Below are 23,385 nucleotides of genomic sequence, written 5' to 3' on the forward strand. Positions count from 1 at the left end.
CAGAGATAAAGAAAGGGGTATCTTCATTCCTCTAAAAAGTAAATGAGTGCTGTTAAGTGTGTAAACCTGGCGATTCACAAACCTGTACCCCTGGGGATAAAAATGTGTTATATGTTTATAAAAAATTAAAAAATAAAATAAAAAGTAAATGAGTAATTCATAAAGTTACAGAAATCAGAAAATCAGGCTTTAGTATGCTCTACTTTCTCACTAAATGCCAAATATAAGGGAGGAGTAACTGTAGGAGTTTGGAGGGTAAAGATTGTGACCTTTGGATTATATACCCAGGAAAGATGCCAATCACATTTGGTGGCAGCAAACATATCTTTGCAGATGTATTCTCCCTGAGGTATGGGTTATGTATGTCATTTATTACAGTATTTCCAGTACCTACCACAGTTCTTGCTGCAGAACACATTTCCAATAAATATTTACCACATGAAAGAAGAAATATTCCAAGAATCAGAAAATACAGCAGTCACCCATCCTTCTTGAAAAGTATTCTACACAACTTAGGGATGAAACTAAGGAAAATATCTAATGAATGACACCTGTAGGGGATTCTTGAAAGGCTTAAGTGGAGATCTGACATAAAGAGATGAGGTTCAGGAATTGTTATAAATCTAATAAGCTCAATGAAAGTACAACTATCTCAATACATAATCTTGGATTACAAGTTCAAAATGTGATTTTAGCAAAGTCCAAGAAACACAAGTGGTAAGGGAGAAGTGAAGATGGAGGGGAATCCATTTCAATTGTCTCAAATAAAAGCATATGAAAAAACATTTTACTCACCTTGAATATTAGATTCACACCTATTAAAAATACTTCTGGGAAACTTGAATGTAAGTACCAGTATGAATAAACATGATATATTTATTTCAAAAAACTATACAGGATAAAAGCAAAGAAAAAGCGTTTCAAACAGCACAAGGTATAGAACATGAAGACTGCTAGACAGAACAAAAGCAGAAAACAAAAAGATGACAGGGAACAAACAAATCAGTTTTAATAATATCTGCAAGTTGGTTACACTTCCCATTAAAAAAGAAATAGAGGCTGAGATTGTATTTTAAAAAAAACAATACATTTCTGTTCTGTTTACAAAAGATACACCTTAACCAGAATAATACAAGTATGATTTTTTTTTAAAGGATGGGTGAGTTTATTGTTAGTACTAACAAAATCAAAGCAGGGAGTACAATATTAATGTCAGATAAAGTTAAATACAAGACTAATAACATTAAGTGGCAAAAAAAAAAGCCATTTTTATTGACAAAGTGAACAATTCATTGTGAATCTTAAATTATTTTTAAAACTTTGTGCATAAGATACATAAAGCAAAAGGTGTTAAAAATGCATGAAAACACTATATTAAAGTATGATAGTATCTATTTTTGGTTTCATAATGTTTGAGGAAGCAAATGTTTCGGTATGGCTATCTATAATCTGAGTAATAGAATTATCTTTCTGTGTGCTCATATATGTATAATATTTATCTTACACCATATATGGTATTTATGAAGTAGTTTATACTATATAAAGTATATAATTAAGTGTGCATGTGCATATGGGGAATATATATATATATATCCATTTTTTTATACCTTGTGTATGTGCTTATATAATGCCTAGTATTGTGTAGTAATATATTAACATAAACATTTATAAGTTCAACAGTTCTGAAACATTTATCAAAACTGATCATAGAAATTTCTAAAATTAATTCAAAAGGTACAAATTTTGTATCAACAACAATAACATATTAGAAAATAATGCCAAAGAGTAACTCACAAATTAGGCCTGGACCTGAATGAGTTTAGAGCCAATTCCTATCAAACTGTTAAGGATTATAGATTCTTTATTGTATTTAAAATGATCCAGAATATAAAAAGATGGAAAGTCAACTAATACATTTAGCTATGGTATTATGCATACTACTCACAGGCAAGCCTCTTAAATATGTGGTAAACTATAGACATTCCTACTTTACCTATTAATGGAAAAACAGTAAATTAAACATTAGCAAATGGAATGTTCCCACATTACCAATCATAATATCATTATTCATATACATATTGATCAAGGAAAAATACATATAGTTATATCCATAACTTGTGAAAAAGGTAATTTGATAAAACCTATCCTTTTCTGAACAAAACATTTTTATTGAAAGAGGAGTATTCTTTAATACAATAAGTGTCTCTCTGAAGCCAGCACTATATCTAATTGAAAATCACTAGAAATATTTCTATTACAAAGATGAAAAAGGCATAGATCCCATTAGCTATTATTATTATTAAATATTTCTTTTGAATACCATTAATACCAATTATACCCAATCTCTTTTTGAAAAGAAACTTTTCCCAACTCATTTTGTATGGCTAGATTATGCCGACACCAAATCCAGATGATAATAGCACAGACCAATAGCTCTCATGAACACAGATGCAAAATTCTTAACAAAGTATTGGCAAATTTAATTCATTAATACAAAAATAGTTCAGTATATCATGACCACATGAGGTCTATCCCAGGAATGCAAAGTTGGTTTAGCATTAAAAATCATTCAGTATGAGGGTCCCTGAGTGGCTTAGTCAGTTGTGTCTGCCTGTGGCTCAGGTCATGATCTCAGAGTCTTGGGATTGAGCCCCCTTGTCAGACTCCCTGCTCAGTGGGTGTCTGTTTCTCTCTGTTCTTCTGTCCCTTCCATTCCCACTGTGCTCACACTCTCTCTCAAATAAATACATAAAATCTTTTAAAAAATCGTTCAGTATAATGCATTATACACTCATTTCAATAGATGTCACAAAAATGATTTGACAAAATGAGACATCCATTCACACATAATGAAAACAAAACAAAACAAAATGTATGAAACTATCTGTGAAAAATCTACAGATAATATTATAATTAATGGGGAAAAATGAAATGTTTTTCTTCTAACCAGGATCAAGACAAGGATGTCAGCTCTCATCATTTATATTTAACATTACATTGTTAGAGAATATAGCCAGTGCAATAAGGCAAGAAAAAGAAATGGTAAGGCATTCTCTATTAAATGATTGGTACCAAAGAAGTAAAAATGTCTTTATTCACAGAAGACATAATCATTTATATAAAAAATCTTAAGGAATCTAAGAAATTTACTAGAATTTGTGAATAAATTCAGTAATATCATGATGTAAGGTCAATATACAACAGCTAGTTCTATATATTTTTAATGAGCAATCAAAATTTTAAAAACACTCTTTACAATAGCATTCAAAAACATGAAACTTTTTGAAACTATATAATGAAATCTATCAAATATTGTTGAGAAAAATTAAACAAGACCTAAATAAATGGAAGTTTACATTTATGGATTGGAAAATAAATGTTGTTAAGATGTCAATTTTTCCCAAATTGATATACAATTTCAATATACTTCCAATCAAAGTCCTAGCAAGTTCTTTTTGCTGTTGTTGTTTTGTTTTGTTGGTAAATATTTCCAAATTGATTCTAAAATTACATAAAAATATGAAGGGCACAGATTGACTAATATATTGAAAAAGAACAAAGCTGATGACTTACAGTATCTGATTTTCAGACTTATTATAAATCAACATTGAAAAAACAACATGGTATTGACATAAAGAGAGAATATGTTTTAATAGGAAAAATAAGAGCGTCTAGAAAGAGACTCACTAATGGTTAACTGATTTTTGACAAAGAAACCAAGATAATTCATTAGGGAAAGAATAGTGTTTTCCACAGATGGTGTTGAATTAACTGGACAGCTATTAGAAAAAAAAAATAAATCTCATTTCTTGAGACCTGTACTCCTAGTATGCACATAAATGAATTCATATGGATCTTATACCTAAAAAAAATTAAATAAATTAGAAGCTAAATTTCTAAAACTTCTAGAAGAAAACATAGGAGATAATCTTGCAACTTGGAACTGCATCCTATTTTAGATAAGAAATAAAAAGCCAGGTCTGTCTAATAAAATATTAATAAACTGGACTAAAAACTTTCATTCTTTGAGAAGCATCATTAAGAAAGAGTGAAGGCTAGACACAGGCTAAGAAAAAGTATTCTTGGTATGTGATGTCAGACTTGTATCTAGAATATATTTATAGTTATTACAACACAGTAATTAGAAGGTAGCATAATTAAGAATAGTCAAAGATTTCAACCAACACTTCCCAAAAAAATATATACAAATGGCCAAAAAGTACACAACAAAATTAACATCATTAAACATCAGAGAAATGCAAGTTAAAACCAGCATGGGCTTAATTCTATACACCTGTTAGAAGAGGTAACATGTAAAAGACAGAAAATCATATGCTAGCGAGTATGTGGACCAATTGTAATTCTTATGCAATAGTGAAGGGAATATACAATGGTAAAATCACTTTGGAAAGCAGTTTGGTGATTTCTTGCAAAGTTAAGTGCAAACCTACTATATGACTCATCAATTCCACCCCTAAGTATTGACCCACGATAAATGAAAGCAAATATCCATGAGAAGATCTGAAAAAGAAATGTTCATAGCAACTTTATTCACAATAGTCAAAAAGTAGAAACAACCAAATGTCTATCAACCGGCAAGTGAGTAAACAGATATTGGTATATTTGATATACTACCATAATGGAATACTACTCAGCAATAAAAAGGAAAGAACTGTATACAACATGAATGAGACTCAAAGGCTGACTGAGAACATCCAGAAATAAAAGAGCACATATTCTAAGATCATATAAATGTTATATATTTTTCTAGAGTATAAATATATTGTGTATAGGTGTATGCCAGAAGAAGTCTGGTTTATAGTTGCAGAAAACAGATTAGTGTTTGTCTTAAATTGGGGCAAGGATAAGGTTTGAGACTGAAAATAAGAGAATTTGCAGAATTGATGGTAATGTGCTAGTGTGCTCTATCTTAATTAGAGTGGTGGTTTTAGAGATTTATCAATTTGTCAAAACTCACTAATCATGGATGGACCTTGAGGGCATTATGCTAAGTGAAATAAATCAGAGAGAGAAAGACAAATACTGTATGATCCCCAGTATATTGGAATCTAAAGAAAGAGTTGAACTCATAGAAAAAGAGGTCAGAGTTGTGGTTGCCAGAGGTCTTTTTTTTTTTTTCATATGGTATTTTTCTCAATACATATTCTCAAACATGATATGACCTAGGTGGTGAGTGGATACTTAGTTGTCCCTATCTCTACTTTTTATGTTGTGCTTGGGAGGTGAGGGAATTGGGTGAAGGCGGTCAAAGGTACAAATTTCCAGCTATAAGATTAATAAGAACAAGGAATGTAATGCATGCCATGATGACTATATTTAACACTGCTCCATGGTCTAACCGAAAATTGCTAAGAGAGTAAAATCCTAAACTTCTCTTTACAAGGAAAAAAAATACTTTTGTAATAATATGAGGTGACAGATGTTTACCAAACTTATTGTGGTGATCGTTTCACAAAATATCTATATCATGTCATTATAGTATATGCCTTAAACTTACAGTGTTGTATGAGTTTTAATTATATCCTAATAATCCTGGAAGGAAAAAAAAAAAAAAAACTTCACCAGTCTATACTTAAAATGGGTACATTTTATTTTATGTAAATTATAACCAAACAAAAACTGATTTTATAAAAAGTCCGTTTTTACCCTCTCTTCACTGTCTATTTAGCAATTGGTGATTTGCTTCTTTTCATACATTACCTAAATCTCATCTGACATTAGTTTCGTGGGGACAATAAAAAATGTAAAACAAAGTACAGATGTTTTCTTGGATCTTAAGCTTTATGCTGATCAAGATAATAAGCAGAGCTGCAGAATGAAGAAGTTGAAAAGCTACATTTACTGCCCTGAAAAAGCTGAGAATTTTACTACTGAAAGAAGAGGCCAATAGTTAAGAAAGCAGAGACTGGATCACCTAGGATTTTTTGGAGTGAAATGTAGAGAAAAGAGTAATAAAACACATCATTCAACTGCTTTATTATCTGTTGTATAACACATGTTGGGGCCACTTTGAAGGGTTTTGATAAAGACTTAGCTTACTTTAGAATGCTTTTTTCTCCCTTGATGAGTGTGACCAAATCTATGTCCTTTTAATGCAATGTCATAGTTGGACCAGCTACAAGTGATTCGACAATTTTATTTAGGTTACAATAATTTCACACTTTCTGCTCCAGCAACACTAAACTGTTTCTATATGTCCAGTGACAGACACCATGCTAGTTCTCATTTTCCTGTCTTTCATCTTGCTTTCCCCACTGCCTGGAACATTCTTCTTCCCTTCTACCCTGCTCATATTGTTCTTCTTGCTTGACTAACTCTTTAACTTTTAAGATTCAGGTTAATAGTCACCTCTTCCAGGAAGTAATCCCTGATTCCCCCATGTTTCCCAGTTGGAGTTAGATGACCCTCTCTTGAAATATATTATATTTCAATATATTTTGAATATATTAATAATGCATCTACCACACTGTGCTGTCATTATACATTACTATGCCTGTGTCTCACTAAATATGAGATCCTTGAGGGAAAGTATAATGTTGTTTACCTTTCTAACCTCCATGTCAAGCACAGTACCTGACTTGTAGGTACTCGACAACCTTTCTTGAATGGTTGAATGAGTGCATAAATAAATAATTGAAAGAATATTGTTTCCAGCTGCAATCAATTTAGCCAGGCTTCTGTTTCCTCCTCTATAAAATGTGTATTCCTAATCCCTGGTTTTTTGTATGTGTGGTGTTTATATTCTATCATTTTATTTTTTATCACTTTATTGTTTTATCTTATTTTTCTGTCTGCGTTTTGACAGACCTTTGTGAAAGCCAAATGCGATTAAGTCAAAGTGGCAGCCCAGTAAATTTAAGGGACGTCATCGGTGATAACAATGTCGGCAATGATGACAGTGTCACTGTGATGTTTTATGGGATTGAAACTTATAGTCAAAGCATGCAAACAATGAGAAATCTGGAGAGTCCAGCAAGGATGGGAGGTTCAGCAGGTACGAATTATCAGAAATAGCCAAGGGGGAAGTCCAGTGAAACAGAGCTGGAATGATCAATACTTCTCAAGAGTGAAGGCAGAGGAGGTGAGGACACAGGTCAGGTGATTTGAGGCAGCAACACCAGGAGACAGGGAAATCAGGCCAGCCCCCTGCGTCAGGGCAGATGCTATCTCCCTGTCCTCTTTTTGGGTTCTTGCTAGCAGCTGGAGGGTCTGGGATCCAGGTAGAGGCAGCACCTGAGACGCTGGGCACATTACACCCTGAGCAGAACCAGAGATTCTCAAATCATCCTTCAAAGTGTTATGGCCAACCTGCCTTTGTTCTCACTGTTTTCATGCCCTCCTGGGACAGAAAATGCTTCTGAAAATATATCTGGAGTGTTTTGGGCAAGTTAGAGCTGAGTCAGGAGTAAGAAGCTTAAGAGAATGGTGCTGAGGAAGGGAGAAGATGATCACACTGGGGTACAGCCCAGCCCAAAAGGATGAAACTCCAAATATATTGCTGGGTGACGTCCCAGAACTCCTTAGGTCCCCTGAGGCACTGAAAGAAAAGCTCATTTCTTCATTAGCGGTGCTGGCAACGTCCTTACTGCCCTTAAGGGAAACAAACCCTTTCACTGCAGATGTAGTTACTGCATTCTGTTCCAGTTGTGCAGGGACAAATGAGCATGGGCTCAGTGGAGCAGGCAGGGGCCCTCCAGAGGCCTGGGAAGAAACTTTTCCCAGCACCCACGGTGTAGAGAGCAGAGGTGAGGGGAGCAGAGCTTAGTGGGGAGGGCGGGGCGGGGGGAGAAAGAGAACTGGAAAAGCAGAGGACTGCTTGTTCCGATTATATCAGGTACTTTATAAACATTTCTCTTAGGAAGCAAAATCATCCAGAGTATCATTAAAAACAAACCACTTCCAGTGCCCCAGGGGGGTTACGCTCACCAATAAGTGGTTCTGGAGTGGAGAAATTGTTGATAGTACAAGAAAGAAATAAGGGAAGGGGGGAGCAAAAGCATAAAGAAAAGGCAGAAAAAGCTTTTGTGATGGTCTCCTTTGACTAATGAGGCTTTGCAGGCCACCAGGAGGGGCAGAGTCAGGGCCCTTGTGTTATGCTTCAGGTGTTCTGTGGGGAATCTGATCCCCTCACCTCTTCAGTCAACTCCAATTCTCCTTTGTGTGTGAGTCAGTCACTGCCTCCAGCTGGGAAGCTCAGATTCAAAGTCACAATCAACTACTTTTGCTTAATGAGTTCAGTTTCCCTTGATCCTACTTATGTCCAGTGGTTATCTCCTCTTCAGATGCTGGAACATTTGCAAGACTTGGAAGGTCCCCACTCCAATTAAAATCCTCCAAGCAACTGCCTGTTTCCTTCTTCTCTCCCTCCCTTCTCTGAATCTCACACAAAGAGAGGCAGCTAATTAAGCTTGCTCGCTGCTTTTGAATGGGGGTGGGGGGAAGAATGTCCCCCCTTCACCCCCGTGTCACACTTCAGCCTCCATCATGCTGGAGATAAGACCTGGCATAACTGGAAGCCTGTGACGGCAGATACTTTGAGAAAGGAGACAGGAGGAAAGGAACACCCTCTGATGCTTGAATGGCTGTTGGGCACTTGGAAATACTGAGGTGGTGATGACTTTCCAGTGTCGATTGCTACAGAATTCAGGGCCAGAGTCCATGTGTCTTTTTTTGGCCTGATTCTAGCTGGTGTGGGTGTGGAATCCTCTGGGTAACCCACCTAGAGCTCCTCGGTCAACTCTCAGGGTCTTCTCAACCCATGAAAAAGACAGTGGCCTTACAAAGTTAATCAGGATCCCAGGCAGCCCCATCCCTCTCTTTGATGTACAAAAGAGACTTTCTCAGAGGTGGTTTGGCTACAACCATCTTGCACAGCAATGTTATGAATGTCACGTTTACATATTCCTCCCAAACCCCACACTAGGTTTACAGCCGGAACTTGTAACATACTGCCTTGCACATCACATGGTGGATTTAATCAGAACCACATTGGCTGTAAGTGACAGAAACCCAACTTGAGGTAGTTTGAGCGAGAAAAGGTGATTTGTAGCAACTTTTGCCCTAAAGATGTAGAGGTTTTTAGAAGTAAATGGCTGGGGGGAAAGGGGCATATTGAGGACAGCAAGGACACACAGCTGGTCCTGAAAGTCCTTTGAATCTACCCTTGAGGGTGCTCATCCAGGAGGTAAGGTAGAAACAAACCTCTCTGAGGTTCCTTCAACATCTGGCCAGGTGAAGGAGTTCAGTATCAAAATTAAACACATTATCTCTGGAGGTGGCTGCAGTTTGTTAGTGTGGAACCAGGCTGCTTATTATTTTCTATTGAAGCCTAGGATTTCTATTCAGCAGCAAGAGTCACTGTGGACCCACTGCTGAGGCCAATTAGATCTACAGAACTTGTAAAGCTGGTCTCAATTTTATCAGGGTCCGACTGATTTCAATAGCATAATTTGATATAGCAATTGCGTAGAGAAGGCTTTACAACAGACGGCAGGCAGCATTGGATGCCTTTCCAATTCTAATTTTACTTTTGAGCTAGTTGGGCTTTTCACTTGCTATGATACATGTTAATATCCATTCTTATATTATAATCTAAAAAGTATTTGGAATAGATACTATCAAATTCCATTCTCTCTTCCTCCATAAGGGAAGCATATTATGACTAACTCTTTTCTGGCTTATAGGTGGGGAGATTGAGACAGAGGTTTAGTGGTTTGCCAGATTTACATAGAAAATGAATAGGTCAGAAATGAAATCTTCCTAGTTAAATCTGAACATCTCATTTCTTAGCTCTTTTACTTGCAACTTTCTTTGTATTTTCTAGAGCTCTTGGAATAAAGACCAGACTTTGAAGGGCTCTGTGTGATCTGGCCCCTAACTACCTATTCTAGACTATTGTCTCTCCAGCTTTTTACACATTCATGACACAGTTTTGCTTCTCGAAGAGCCACACTCCTTCTCACCTCAGGACATTTGCACATGCTATTCTCCCTCACCTGGAAAGTTTCTATACAGCCCAGCCCCAAGGCATACACTTATCTCTGTCCCTGTCCCTAGTTAACTTCCATTCATCTTTCTATGTCAGCTCAAGCATCACTTTCTCAAGAAAGATTTAGCTAGACTAGCTCATGTCTCCGTGCTGCCCATTGTCACAGCAGTTTCCATACTTTGAACTTACATATTCTTGAGGATCAGTTTAATGATTATCCCTGACTAGACTACAAGTTTCGTAAGAGCAGGGATCACATCTATCGTACACACCGTTGTTGCTATAACAGCAAGTGAACATTCTTAAACCATCAAATGAATGAATGAATTCATGAACAGAGATAAAAAGACATCAAACAGCATTTCCAATTCTAATTTTACATGTGAATTAGTTGAGCTTTCCACTTGGTATGATACATGTTAATATCCATTATTATTTTTATAATCTAAAAGAGCCCAGTGAAGAGGCTAAACATTACTTCACCACAAAACTAATTTCCTGCTGCCTCATTTCCAATATACAGTTTCTCAACTCAGTGTGAGGAGTGTGAGTAGCTTGCCATGCCCTCCCCTTGCTCATACAAAAGAACTCCAGCCTCCCAAGGAAGAGATTCTCAGAAATTTATGACTCAATCAACTCACCCAAAAGGAGCATAAATGGGATTAGTTTTAATATTGTTAAGTTGCAAAAATACAAGCATATGTGCATGCCAAAGCGAAAATGTACGCAAGCAAAGGGGGAAAACATATGGGTACCCATATGGTGAAAAGCGCATTGCTAGACCTTCATACACTTCTCATTTACAACAAGAACCAAAGTTAGTGAACATAAATTTGCTTTGCAAAAATGTGAGAGGAACAGCTTGTTTGCCCATAACTGTTCCACTGAGCAAGATATGTATAACCTTGATTTCTCATCTCAGACACCTCTTTCTCACACTCTGGGGATTAATTAGGCTCGAAACATGACTTCAGATTAGAAACAAGGATTCTGGCTGCCTTGGAGAGGGACAAAGAAGTAGTAGCATGACTGGATGATTCAGAGGGTCAACTAATAGGCACAATTCTTATTAGTGGCTGGAACTTGTACCTAGGATGGTTTAGAAGAGAAACGAGGTTGGTGGGTCTCAGCGGGTTGATTTTAATTGAAGCAGAGAAACAACAGGGACCTACAGCAGACGACAGCATGAATGTGGGTTTCATTTGGAGACTGTGCTTTCCTTAGAACAATACTGAGTGGTAACTAGAAAGTGCCTACATGTGGGAAGGTAGGTGTGGAGTTAGGAAGGGAAATATAAGAACATGGGTGATGCTCAAACTACTGAGTGAGAACTCTTGTGTTCCTCAGATAACAAGCAGAATTTGATAAAATATATCATGTTATATTGTAACTGTTCCCATTGCAAGCCATGGGCACCATCTTTGTATGGTATAAAGATCTCTAGACTTAAGCAGTAGGAGCTAGGCGCCTTTCATATATCCACCATGTTAGTAAGCTGAGAGCCATTGGCCATTACTCAAACTTCCTGAGTGTTTTCCATACCTATGGAATAGGTAAGTATTCTTTTTGACCTGTATGAAAGAGTTGCTATAAACTCACTTGAAATGATGCATGTGGCAATATTTTATAATAAATTCCTATATAAGCATGCTAGTGGAACCCTATGAATTCATTTTATCATTTCTATTTTTTTTAATTTTTTTATTTTGAAATACTTATTGACTCACAAGAAGTTGCAAAAATAACAGAGGTCCCATGTGCTTATGACCAGCTTCCCCAGCGGTGGCATCTTATATAACAGAATACCTTATCCAAACCAGGTTACTGATATGGACACAATGCAAATAACTGCACTATGGAGCTTGCTTAGATCTCACCAGGTTTTGCAGGCACTCCCTGCTATTGCCTTCATGTATAATTCCATGACATTTCATCACTGCAAAGCAACTCCCTTATGGTGCCCTTTCCCCTTCCTTGCCAAAACCTCTAGCAACCACTCACCTGTTGTGCATCTTCATAACTTTGCCATTTTGAGAGTGTTTTAACAGTAGGATAATCAGGATGCACCTTCTGAGACTGACTCCTTTCATCTGGTGTAATACCCTAAGATCCATCCAAGTTTTTGTGTGTATTTTGAATTCATCACTTTTTATGGCTAAATATTAACATCCCATCATGTGCCTGTACCACCGTTTGTTGAACCATTCTCCCACTGAAGGATATTTGGATTGTTTCTAATTTTAGTTATTACAAATAAGATTATGTTGTTCTGAACTTTTCAGGTGGACCAGAGTGACCTAAGACTGTCAAGGGATAAGAAGTAGGAATGGGTAAAATAACAGGAATAATAATAAACAATAAAAAAGGCATAGTGATGAATATGAGTACTTTTTCTCTCAGGACAGCTAGGGTATTAAATGAATTGAAACAACCCCATTTTGCAGTCTAGGAGGTCAGATAGAGGAAGTGGCTTTCCAAAGTAACTGAGAATGTTAACTGCTTGGGTGAAACTTTATCTTAGGTCTGTTAAGAATTTGAAGTGCATGTTCAGTCTAAGACAAAACCTCCAGCCAAAAGGATTAACATCTACACATGAGTATAGGCTAGGGCTGTTTTTATTTAGAATGTTAAGAACTTGGCAAATGCTTTCAAGATATACCTCTTGGGAATTTTTCACAAGAAAAGTAAGGGCTGTAAGGGTGCTTGGATTGCTCAGTTGGTTGGGTGTCTGTCTGCCTTCTGCTCAGGTCGTGATCCCAGGGTCTTGGGATCAAGCTCCACATTGGGCTCGCTGCTAAGCTGGAGCCTGCTTTTCCCTCTCCTGCTCCTCCTGCTTGTGCTCTCTCTCTCTCTCTTTCCCTGTTTCAAATAAATGAATAAAATCTTGAAGAAAAAAGAAAAAAGAAAAAAAAAAAAAAGGAAACTTAAGGGCTGTAGTAGAAACAGTCTTTAACATATTATGTGACCTCAACATCTAGCAAAGTGAATAGAAGATAGAAAAGTGCTGCCCAAAGAGGTCAGAACCATGGGAAATGATATCACAAGTGTTAACTCTCTTAGCTTACATGCAATTCACTCACCTAGGAAACTCATACATCTAAAACAAAAGCCAAACAGGGTTTTCCCCAGAACAACTATCCGGAATGTCATTGATCACATTCATGAATGCTCACACCCTTTCCTCCGAGAAGGTTCTCTCCCACCACTACATTCATATTTGGGACTAACCAACGTGGTTTATAGATTCTTGCCCATGACAAATCAGAAGGAAATAATCAGAAGAAATGGCAAAAGGCTGGTATGCTCTCTTTAGGAAGAACTGACAACTAATAGTCATTTGGAGAGAAAGAAGGAAAAATATAGGAACTATAAAAAACAGACACAAGAATTAAAAAAAAAATGTTGTGACCTTATTCCTGGCTATTCCAGCCTCCAAATGTTAAGATATAAACAATTGATATGCATGATGCTGATGTTACATTGTAAAGATGAGGCCAAATAGCATTCACTGTACTCAAGGAAACAGAGGAGAACACAATACATTTTTAAAATGTTTCCATTAAAAATGACTCAAGTCAATGATAAAGGAGTCAGCTTCGGTTACCTGGAAAATTCACTTCTGTGAAATAACTCATTCGCTTGCTCCCTGAGGTATTACTGTATATGAGTAGATTGTAGGAGCAACTCACTCACAGGTGAATAGATGTCATCTTAAAATCTCCATGGAGAGGAAACAGAAAAGAAGACTTTATTATTTTCCCCGAACATCTGGCCTTTCTAAATATGTCAATGGAAATGGGGCCAGGTGTGTAACACATTCTAGTGGAGTTCAAAGGCATTGTAAGAGGGAAAGACAATGCTCCTTAGAACACAACGGCCTGTACTGTCTCCTCCATCACACCCACCTGTGCAACTTCGGTTTAAGAGACGAAGAAACTTTGGTTTCACATTATTCAGGTGCAGCTTAGTTTCCACATTATTCATGGTTTTACATTCATGAGCCTTCCAATGATTGCTGGACCAGCGCCCTTTCTCCTGTCCTTCAGGAGGGGAAAAGAATATCATCCTTGGAACCTACCTGTTTTGCAGTGTATTCCAAACACACTGGTCACTTGCCTATCCACAATGCCTGCCTGTTTTGGGACCTCTCCACTCTTTTGGAGGGAAAATTCTTTGAGGCAGCAGTCTGTGAATCCATCATTATTTTCATTCCTAAGCTGGAGGTCACTTGGTACAGATTTTTATGTTCCTGAAGGCTATTAAACAAGTTCTGTATTCTGTAGCAAATCCACATAAATATATGTTTTTTTAAAAACCCATTATCTGCTCCTGAAAATAAATTAAATATAACTTTTTATATCTGAAGCTAAATAAATACATGGAAAAATGCTCAGTGGTTTGCATGTCAATTGCAAAACCTCTGAATGTATGTTTACACAGCACTTTTCTTTGAGATGTTCGCAATGCTTAATAATCATGATCCTGTAACAATCTCAAGTTTTCCTTGGAGGTGAGGCAGATGTCCTCCAGGCAAACCTAGTTTCTGGGAATCCTAACACATCTGCCAACATGACCAAGGAAACTGGAAGTCAAGAGATCTCCAGTTAGATATCCAAGACTGGAGAATGGAAATGTTGGGGAAACTTTGGATCCACATCCGGGATTTTGGTTATTTGTTTCAAAAATTTCACCTTACTTTCATAGGAAGGATTAGTTTTTGGTTCGTTTGTTTGTTTTCAAGTGAAAATGGGCATAGTTACTTCGAAGGGGTTCCTGATAAAGTGGCAATGATGAGAGTATTTGCACCATGGAAATTCGGCAGATGCCACCAGGGCTCTTCCGTCTTCCCAACTTCAGCCCCAATCAATTTTAAACATTTACCAGTATACTAAGATCTAAAACCCTTATTTTTTCAACTATATATCCTTTCAGGTATAAATCATATTGAGCTGTTTTTTCTTTTCCTCTTCATTACATATATTTACTTTTTATATTTCAGAGATTCTATATTGTTTCTGATTCACACAGGCTTGACATTATTTTTCTCTAGTGTGATAATAAATTTATTGGGTCATTAGCTTTTACCTTTTCCTGTAATTTCTAGGGATTGGCAACATATGTTTGGCCCATCTTTTTAAACTATAAACATTATCACTATTCTTAATCTTTAAGAATCTGCTCATTAAAATATTCTATTTCTAAATAAAGGTTTGTTTATTCACTTCTGTTATACAGATCCCTAAATTTAACCAAGAATTTTCAAATCTTGAGTTATTAGCATTTTAAGAACACGGTTGTCCAGTGAACTAAATTCTCCAATGTAATCCTGTTGGAATTTCAAAGGAAATGTCATTGCAACTTTTACTTCCTATTCTTGCATGCTAAATTAACCAGCAAATTGTTCTAAAAATGCTGTTTGATGTTCGAGTTTTATTGGCTGCTCTTCTAAACCTTTAAAACAACTTCCCAGAGTCTCCTCAACTCTAAGTGAGAAGGAATAGCCTTCTAAAAATAAGTAATGGTAGTCATCTGCAGATGCACATTTTAAACTTGCAAACCCTCCAGGTTCCAAAGCTTTTCAAATTTGGAAAACAATGCTTTGAGTTTAAATGTTTAAATATCATGGAGAGAGGAGGAGAAAGACAATGGGGGAAAGAAAGACAGCAAGTGAAGGCGGAAGCTGTAAAAAAGCAAAAGGCAACTGAAAGTAGATCATAGCCTGGGAGATTTGAAGAGCAGAGGAATCATTTAAATGTAGGGTTTTCTGAGCTTTTTTGAGGCGGGATTGTAACTATTATGTTGTATAAAAGATTGAGAATATGGATGAATTTCCCTTATTTTGAGGGAAACCTTACCAGTGTACCATTAGAAGGTATTGCTTCAAAACACTTACACAAAGTCGAAATGCCTTTCAAAAGATTTCTAGGCTCAGAGAACTATGCATTTAGGATCAAATAAATGCATTTTTGGATTTCAAGCATTTATAAAAATCTCTGAATTTACCAAATACATAGAAATTGGCCTGATGTTTAGACATAGTTTTATATGAAATATAAATCCGAAATTGTCTCTCACTTCAAGCAAAATTCCCATGCGGCTTAGGTCTTTGGGAATATAAGCTATTGCTTCATTTTCACTAAAGTTAGGCTTGTGATGTCCCTCATGTATAGTTTAATATTCTTATTAACATTACTTTATAATATAGACATTTTGTGTGTCTATATCTGAGGTCTGTATACAAAGAATGTTCAGAGGATTTATTAGTATTATCTTTCCCTACAACAAGGCTGGGGTTGACACATACATCTCTGTTCACATGGAGGACATGAGACCATTTAACTTTTCCCTTAAATGGTGCTCCTAGTAACAAATCCAGTCTCTCATCTAGGAAGTACTGCTTACATAAATTATGTTACAAATTAGGGGCAAATTTTCAGGTATTTCTTTATCCCTATGTGGATATTTTTAAAGTTTCATTGAGATTTTAATTTGCTTACAATAAAATGTTCCCATTGTTTTTAAAGATTTTATTTATTTATTTGACAGAGATGGAGATCACAAGTAGGCGGAGAGGCAGGCAGAGAGAGGAAGGGAAGCAGGGTCCCTGCTGAGCAGAGGGCCCGATATGGGGCTCGATCCCAAGACCCTGAGATCATGACCTGAGCTGAAGGCAGAGGCTGTAACCCACTGAGCCACCCAGGCGCCCTAAAATGTTCCCCTTTTTCGTGTATCATTTGGCATTTTGGCTTATGTAAGGGGCAACATAAGCAGCACTGTATTGAAGATATAAACATTTCCATCAGCTGAAAAAATTCCCTTGTGCCCCTTTGTAGTCACATCTCCCCAGATCCTTACTCCAGGTAACCAGTGAATTGATTTCAATCACTATACTTAGTTTTGCCTATTAAGTCATGCAGTAGGTAATTTTGTGTCTCGCTGCTTTTGCTTGGCCTATTTTTGAGAATCATCTATGTTGTTACATGCAGCAATGATTCGTTACTTTTACTTGCTGAGAAGTCATTTGTTGTTTAAATATACACAATTTATCTATTTAATTGTTGAAGGTTCTTTCTAGTTTGAGGCTATTATAAATGAAGCTGCCATAATATTTATGTGCAATGTATATTTGTAGACAGACATTTTTATTGATCTTTGGTGAACACTCAGGAGCAGAATTGGGGGTCATATGTTAAGTGTATGTTTAACTCTGTAACAAAGTGCCAAACCATTTTCTGTAGTGCTTATAGCATTTTATAGTCCCAGAGTTAATGTGTAAGAGTTTCAGTTTCTCCACATCCTCCCCAACAGGTGATACTCCACATCCTCCCCAACAGGTGAAACAAGTTGTTGTTGTTTTTAAATTGGACAGCCTAGTAGTTATGAGTAGAACCTCATTATGATTGAATTTTCATTTCTATGGTAAATATATTTCACATATGTTCAGGTGCTTTTTATTCGGAGATCTTCTTATGTGAATTGTCTGTCAATTTTTTTGTTCACTTCAAGATGGATTTTTAGAATTATGTTGTAAGAATTCTTCATGTAACCCAGATGAAACTCAAACATAACCCAGACAAAATCCAAAATTCTTTGTTTCTCCCAGTCTATGGCTTGTCTTTTCATTTATACTTAAATGGTGTTTTTAATTTTGATGAAGCCATTATTAATTGAATTGCATTCCCCCACATTCCCCAAAAAAGATACTCTGAAGTTCTAATTCTAGTGCTGCAGAACGTGACCCTATTTGGAAATAGGGTCTTTATAAGCTTATCAAAATCAGATGAGGTCATGAGACTGGGCCCTAATCTGATACGTTGGTGTCCCTATGTAAAAGGAAAATTGGATACCAAGAGAGGCACACCGGGAGAAGGTCATGTGATAATGAAGGCAGGAATCAGGGGGATACATCTACAAGCCAAGAAACATTAAAGCCTGCCAGCCAACCACCAGAAAGTAATGGATACGCATCGGGCAGGTTCTCCCTCACAACCCTGGAAAGGAACCAACCTTACCTCCCTTCAATCACAGACATATAGCTTCCAGAACAATAAGAAAATACATGTCTGTTGTTTAAGCCAAACCATTTGTAGCACTTTGTTACCGCAGCCATGAGAAAATGATACAAAGCCAAATTTATTCTTGTTTCCTTCTTTTGTGGTAAGATCCTTTGATGTCCTAGCAAAACATTCTCTATTTCAAAGTCATGAAGGTGTGTTCCTACGGTTTCCTCTAGATCTAGGTTATTTTTACATAACACACAGGCATACTCCACACCTTCTCCTGTTTCACTGAAGTTCATGCTATGCTTGGATTTTCTCATGCTTGAGGGAGCATTTGTTTCTTACATAATTTCTAGAATTAATCATAGTTTCTAGTAATGTATAAATACACGAGGTGACTCTGTACCCAACTCTTCAAGTTCAACTTAGAGTAAGTTTTCGTTCCAAAGAGATAAGGCCCACTGTTCTTTTGGTTCCCTTCCTACAGAAGTGGCGAAGATCATCACTGACATTGAATGCCAACCGCTGCGTGCCCAACGCATGCATGCCGAGGGCACCGCACCATTTCCAACATCCTTCTTCCATCCGGGAGGGCTATTGATGTGTGGGTTAAATAGGTGTGGCTCCGGGGAAATGGTCTGAAAGTACTGAGTAAGGAGATCTTTTTTCTTAAGGATGCACAGTAATACCAACATTTACAAAGGGCATGGTAACCTTCTAGCACTCTTCTTAAAGAAAGGGCTAATGACCAACTGACCCATGCATCTCTACCTTAAGAAATTAGTATCTTTGTTTAAGGTGATGATAGCACCCCTGTTCTTCCTGCCTGGGAAAACAGAAGTTTTCTGTGGTCATAAAAAGGACTGAGAAAATAATTCAGTACATTTTCTCTTTATAAATCCTTTTTTTTTTTTTTTTCTTTTTTTGGAATTGAATACTCAGTGACTGATGCATGTGGTCTATTTGCTTTTGCATTACTATGTTACAAATACAGCATTGCTTTTTGATTCCCAAAGTTTTGGTTTGCTTTAGAACAAATTCTTCAATAGAATAATAGAATAACTCTGAAAAATTCCCAGAGGTAAAGAACTTACCCTTGACTGACAGGTGTCTCCATGTCACAGTTGGCTCTGGTCTGCCAATAGCAAGACACAGCAAGGTCACACTGCTTCCCTCATTCACAGTGATGTCTGAGGAGATATTCATGATCTGGGGAGGAACTATAAAGAAACAAAGGAGAAACAAAATACATGAGGATGATTCTTTTTACTCAAAAGGAGGTGTAAGCCTATAAATATTTGCACAACATGGTTTTATGATCAGTATTAGTCTCAACAATAATGTTCAGATTTGCCAACAAGGTGGCCATTAATACTGTGCACTGCTAGGGCTCAAACCTGGCTCTCCCAGGAACATGGCAAAAACAAATACTTCCATTGCTTTGTTTTCCTCTTCTTTTCTTCATTTCCTACCTGGAAAGATATGACTCATCCCTCAAGGGACTTCAAAGATCACCTCCCCTTTGCAGTTTTCCCTCACTTTTCCACAAATCGGAGAAGAGAATCACCTCCCTTTCTCCCTGTGGTATGTGGTGTCACAGCTGATTTTTTTCATGCCTGTCTTTTTACCTAGAGTTAGTTCCTCAAGGATTAGGATGGAGTCACATGCGTCTCTATTTCCTCATTGTCTAGCACAAGGCTGACAAAGGGTCCTGCTTAATTCCTTTTGGAAAGAAAGATTCAAAGAACAATGGAACAAATCCAAAAACTATGGGGTGGGGTTTGCGGGGGTGGCCAGAGCTCAAAGCTTTTAATGGAGGATTTCAGATACCTAAACCTTTCTTCTCTGTTATGTTTCAGATTCTCTGAAGGATGGCAAGAGAGGAGGCTCAAATTCTACAACTATGTTGATTTATTCAAACTGCCATTTTAATTAAAAATTATTAATTACCAAACAGGTAGAGTACTGGTAGTTTCCAAACCACCCAGAGTCAGTGGCAAAGGAGAATTATGGTTGATGCTTGATTCAGACAACTTTGCTGCCGGGAGTTTTATGCTGCTGAGACCTTAGAGTTAAGTCTTTTCAAGGAGAAGCCATAAGTAACATGTAGAACATTTGACTTCTTAAGGGAATCCACATTAGCAAATAAATAAAAAATTGCCTATCATATAAATCTGCCATATTTTGGATTATTTCTGCATTAGGATTTGGCCTGAAATTTCATTGCACATATTTTATCCAAATACACACTGGGAAAAAATAGTGTGCATTCTAACTACACTGCATTCTCTTGAGATAACTGTACTACCAGTTTTTCAGTATTTTCTAGCTTGTTAAAAAATAGTTCTGGGTAGAAATGTCAATACTTTTTTTCACTTTTATAAAGCAACAACTTCAGTGCACCTTCTGCAATATTCTCAGAATAATGTCTGCTTTAGCTGGATGTGTTGGGCCCTCTGAAGTTCCTTCTCTAGACCCGGGAGTCTCCCTGGTGCTGGTGTTAAGATAGACACAGCTCGGGGGAGGGGGTTGTACAGTCAGGTTCGTAGAGGATAATTTAGTACATGCGATGTCCAGGGCCAGATCTTCCAACACAAGCCCCAGTTCAGAATCACCAATTCTGTACATGCTATGTTTCATCTGATAGTTCCAGGGGTCCTGGCTTAATAGATATTTGTAAAATTCCATGGATATTTAGCATGACTGCCTCATTCTCTAGGTACTCAGCCAGTGTCACCCATTAGGATGTTAGTTCCTGGGGTGCAGTTGCAAAATTGATCCACACTCCCACCAAGCCCCAGGCAGTGCTAACTGCAACCCCCACTGCACCCCGGCACTTCCAGAATGGCCCTGCCACTTTCTCAAAGGAAGAAAGATAAGTATAGCTTTAAGGGTGTGTACACCAAGAAGAAAGGAAGCACAAAGAGTGAACTGGGATGAAAAAAAGTTCTTTTTTTTCTCAATTATGATACCCTTATTATTAATATATACAATGCAATAATGTATGTTAACATAAAATGCTCATTTTCAAAAGTTGCACATATATTATTTTATGGCTACTTTACAAGTTATGAAATAAATATTCTCACAATTGAAAATGAAAACAAAATTGAAGCCAGGGGAGAGTTAAGTAAATTACCCAAAAGGACATGGCCAGTAAATGGCAGAACTCTTTCCATCAGATTAAGCAGCTTCTTTGTTTGTCTTATCGATACCCCAAACACAGTATTTATATTTGTCTATTTTGTTTCCTCTGCTTTGAATGATCTCCCAGTGCATCTTCCCTCACAGCACTTAACCATAATGAACAAAACCACCTCTTGCCAGTTGCTTCCCCAACACATTGCATAGCACTGAGGGGAGGAGCCCATTTTAATCATCTTTGTTAATCCAGGGCCTGCTAAGAGCAAGCAGCACTTACCAAGTGCAGCTCTCAATGCTTCCAGTTTAAGTTTGAATCTGAATTGAATTTGACAATACTTTTAATGGCCCTCCCTTTGTTAGCATGACAAATTTTTTGAAGAAAGGAGTACTTGAAAATGAATAAATACTTTTACCTATTGGAACAAAGGAGATCTTTGTTCCATTTGCAGACACTTATTTATGGCAAATGGATCTGTTTCTAAGTATCTATAAATCTATGTGTCAATGTATGTATCTATGTATCTATCTATCCATTTATCTATCTATATAACTAGTGTTTATGGTTATACAGGTAAACACAAAAATGTACAAGTCTTAACCAAAATATTAAAATCACTCACAAAAAATGGTAGGACTCACACAAGTCTAATTAAAAGATGACAAATAGCACAGTGTGTTTTAGTCATAGCTGCAGACATGAGGGGCCCCCAGCCCTGCCAAGAGTGCATGCATCGTTGATGGTGGTGGGCTACAACCCCTCATATGGTTGTGCAGATTGTTCAGTGCACAAATTGGGGTCCTTTATGATAAGTAAATTAAAAAATAGTTCAATAGATATAGACACATAAACATACACACACACACACACACGTATAAATAAAATACTGCCTGACACTCTATATATCTGTATACATACACAACACACACATATGTGTGTGTATATATTATATATATATATATACACATATATGAGAGATAATATTTTATCAGATAACAATCAGAGGAAGAAGCAGATTTCCAAAGTATCTTAGGGTTCTGGGTTATCATGAGGTATTTATACATTCTTTCTTTAGCCTTAGCACGGCCAGCTGCTCTTAAACACAAAATACATCTCGAACCTGCCCCATCCACTCCACTCATACTGCCATTGGATTAGTTGAGAAGCTTATTGTCTCTAGCTTTGGATATTACAAAAGTCTCTTCATTTCTCAACCTGCCACCATTTTAAAATTCAAACCCTATAAACCTACCACAATCACCTCTTAAATATTTTTTCTTCTGCCTAACACCCCGAATATCTGCCCCTATCTAAGACTGGAAAATCTAAACTTCTTAACAGGATTTACAAAACCATTCATAGTCTGGCATAGCTTAACTACTGGCCCCTTCTCTAATATGTAGTCCTCTGCCCCCCAACTTCTCTCATCTTTGTGCCTTTACACGTAATATTCCTTCTGCTGGGTAAGTACCTTTCCACTTCTCTGCCACATGAAATCCTCATCCATCACTCAATTCAACTCAACTCAACTCAAACATGAGCTCCTTTATGATGTCTTAGCTGCTCTCTCTTCTGCTCCCAAGGCATTCTTGTTTATGTCTTTATCATACAATTTATCTTTGCAACTGAGCTATTCCATGGATGGGATCTGCTATATTTATCCTCCTATTCTTATTATAAAAAACCAAAACCTGACGTGTAGTAGCATCCTTTTCCCACTTAATATAATATATGAAAGCATAGGTTTTTAAATTGGATATCTTATAATCTGTCAAGTGTTTTCCATCTTAGAGATCTGACATTTGCCCTTTTTTCTTCCTGAAATACCCACCCACTTTCATCATTTTTTTTTTTTTTTCTTTTCCAATCAGGGCTCAGTTTTTATGTTAGTTCCTCAGAGAAATCTTTGTTAGGACCTTAGACCTCCCCCCAACCCATCTAATTCAAATCCTTCTGTTACAATCTCTTCTCAACTCTAAATTTTCTTAATGATTTTTATATAGCTTTGTGCTTTCATATACATTAGTATGGTTATTTGTTTAAAGTCTTTCTGGTCCTAAGCTATAAGCTTTATAAACCACTGTATCCCCACTACTTAGAATTATGCTTAACACATACACAGCTTTGAACTAAATGGGTATATTAATATGCATTTTTTACAGTAAAGTATTATACATGTATTTTCTCTCTCTTTTGATTCTCTTAGTAACATTTTTTCTCTAGTTTATTATAAC

At 36.9% G+C, this 23,385-nt stretch overlaps 1 protein-coding gene across 6 annotated transcripts in view; it reads right to left on the reverse strand.

Moving 5' to 3' along the window:
* OPCML (opioid binding protein/cell adhesion molecule like) overlaps positions 1 to 23,385 on the reverse strand; it is a 1,088,088-nt gene that overhangs the window by 96,716 nt on the left and 967,987 nt on the right. For all 6 annotated transcript variants that reach the window (XM_032356986.1, XM_032356989.1, XM_032356988.1 and 3 more), the window contains one exon: positions 19,104 to 19,229. In XM_032356986.1, coding sequence (XP_032212877.1) covers positions 19,104 to 19,229 — 126 coding nt within the window. The remainder of the gene's footprint in view (positions 1 to 19,103; positions 19,230 to 23,385) is intronic.

This window comes from Mustela erminea, chromosome 9 (genome assembly GCF_009829155.1).
Source record: "Mustela erminea isolate mMusErm1 chromosome 9, mMusErm1.Pri, whole genome shotgun sequence".
NCBI classification, from domain to species: domain Eukaryota; kingdom Metazoa; phylum Chordata; class Mammalia; order Carnivora; family Mustelidae; genus Mustela; species Mustela erminea.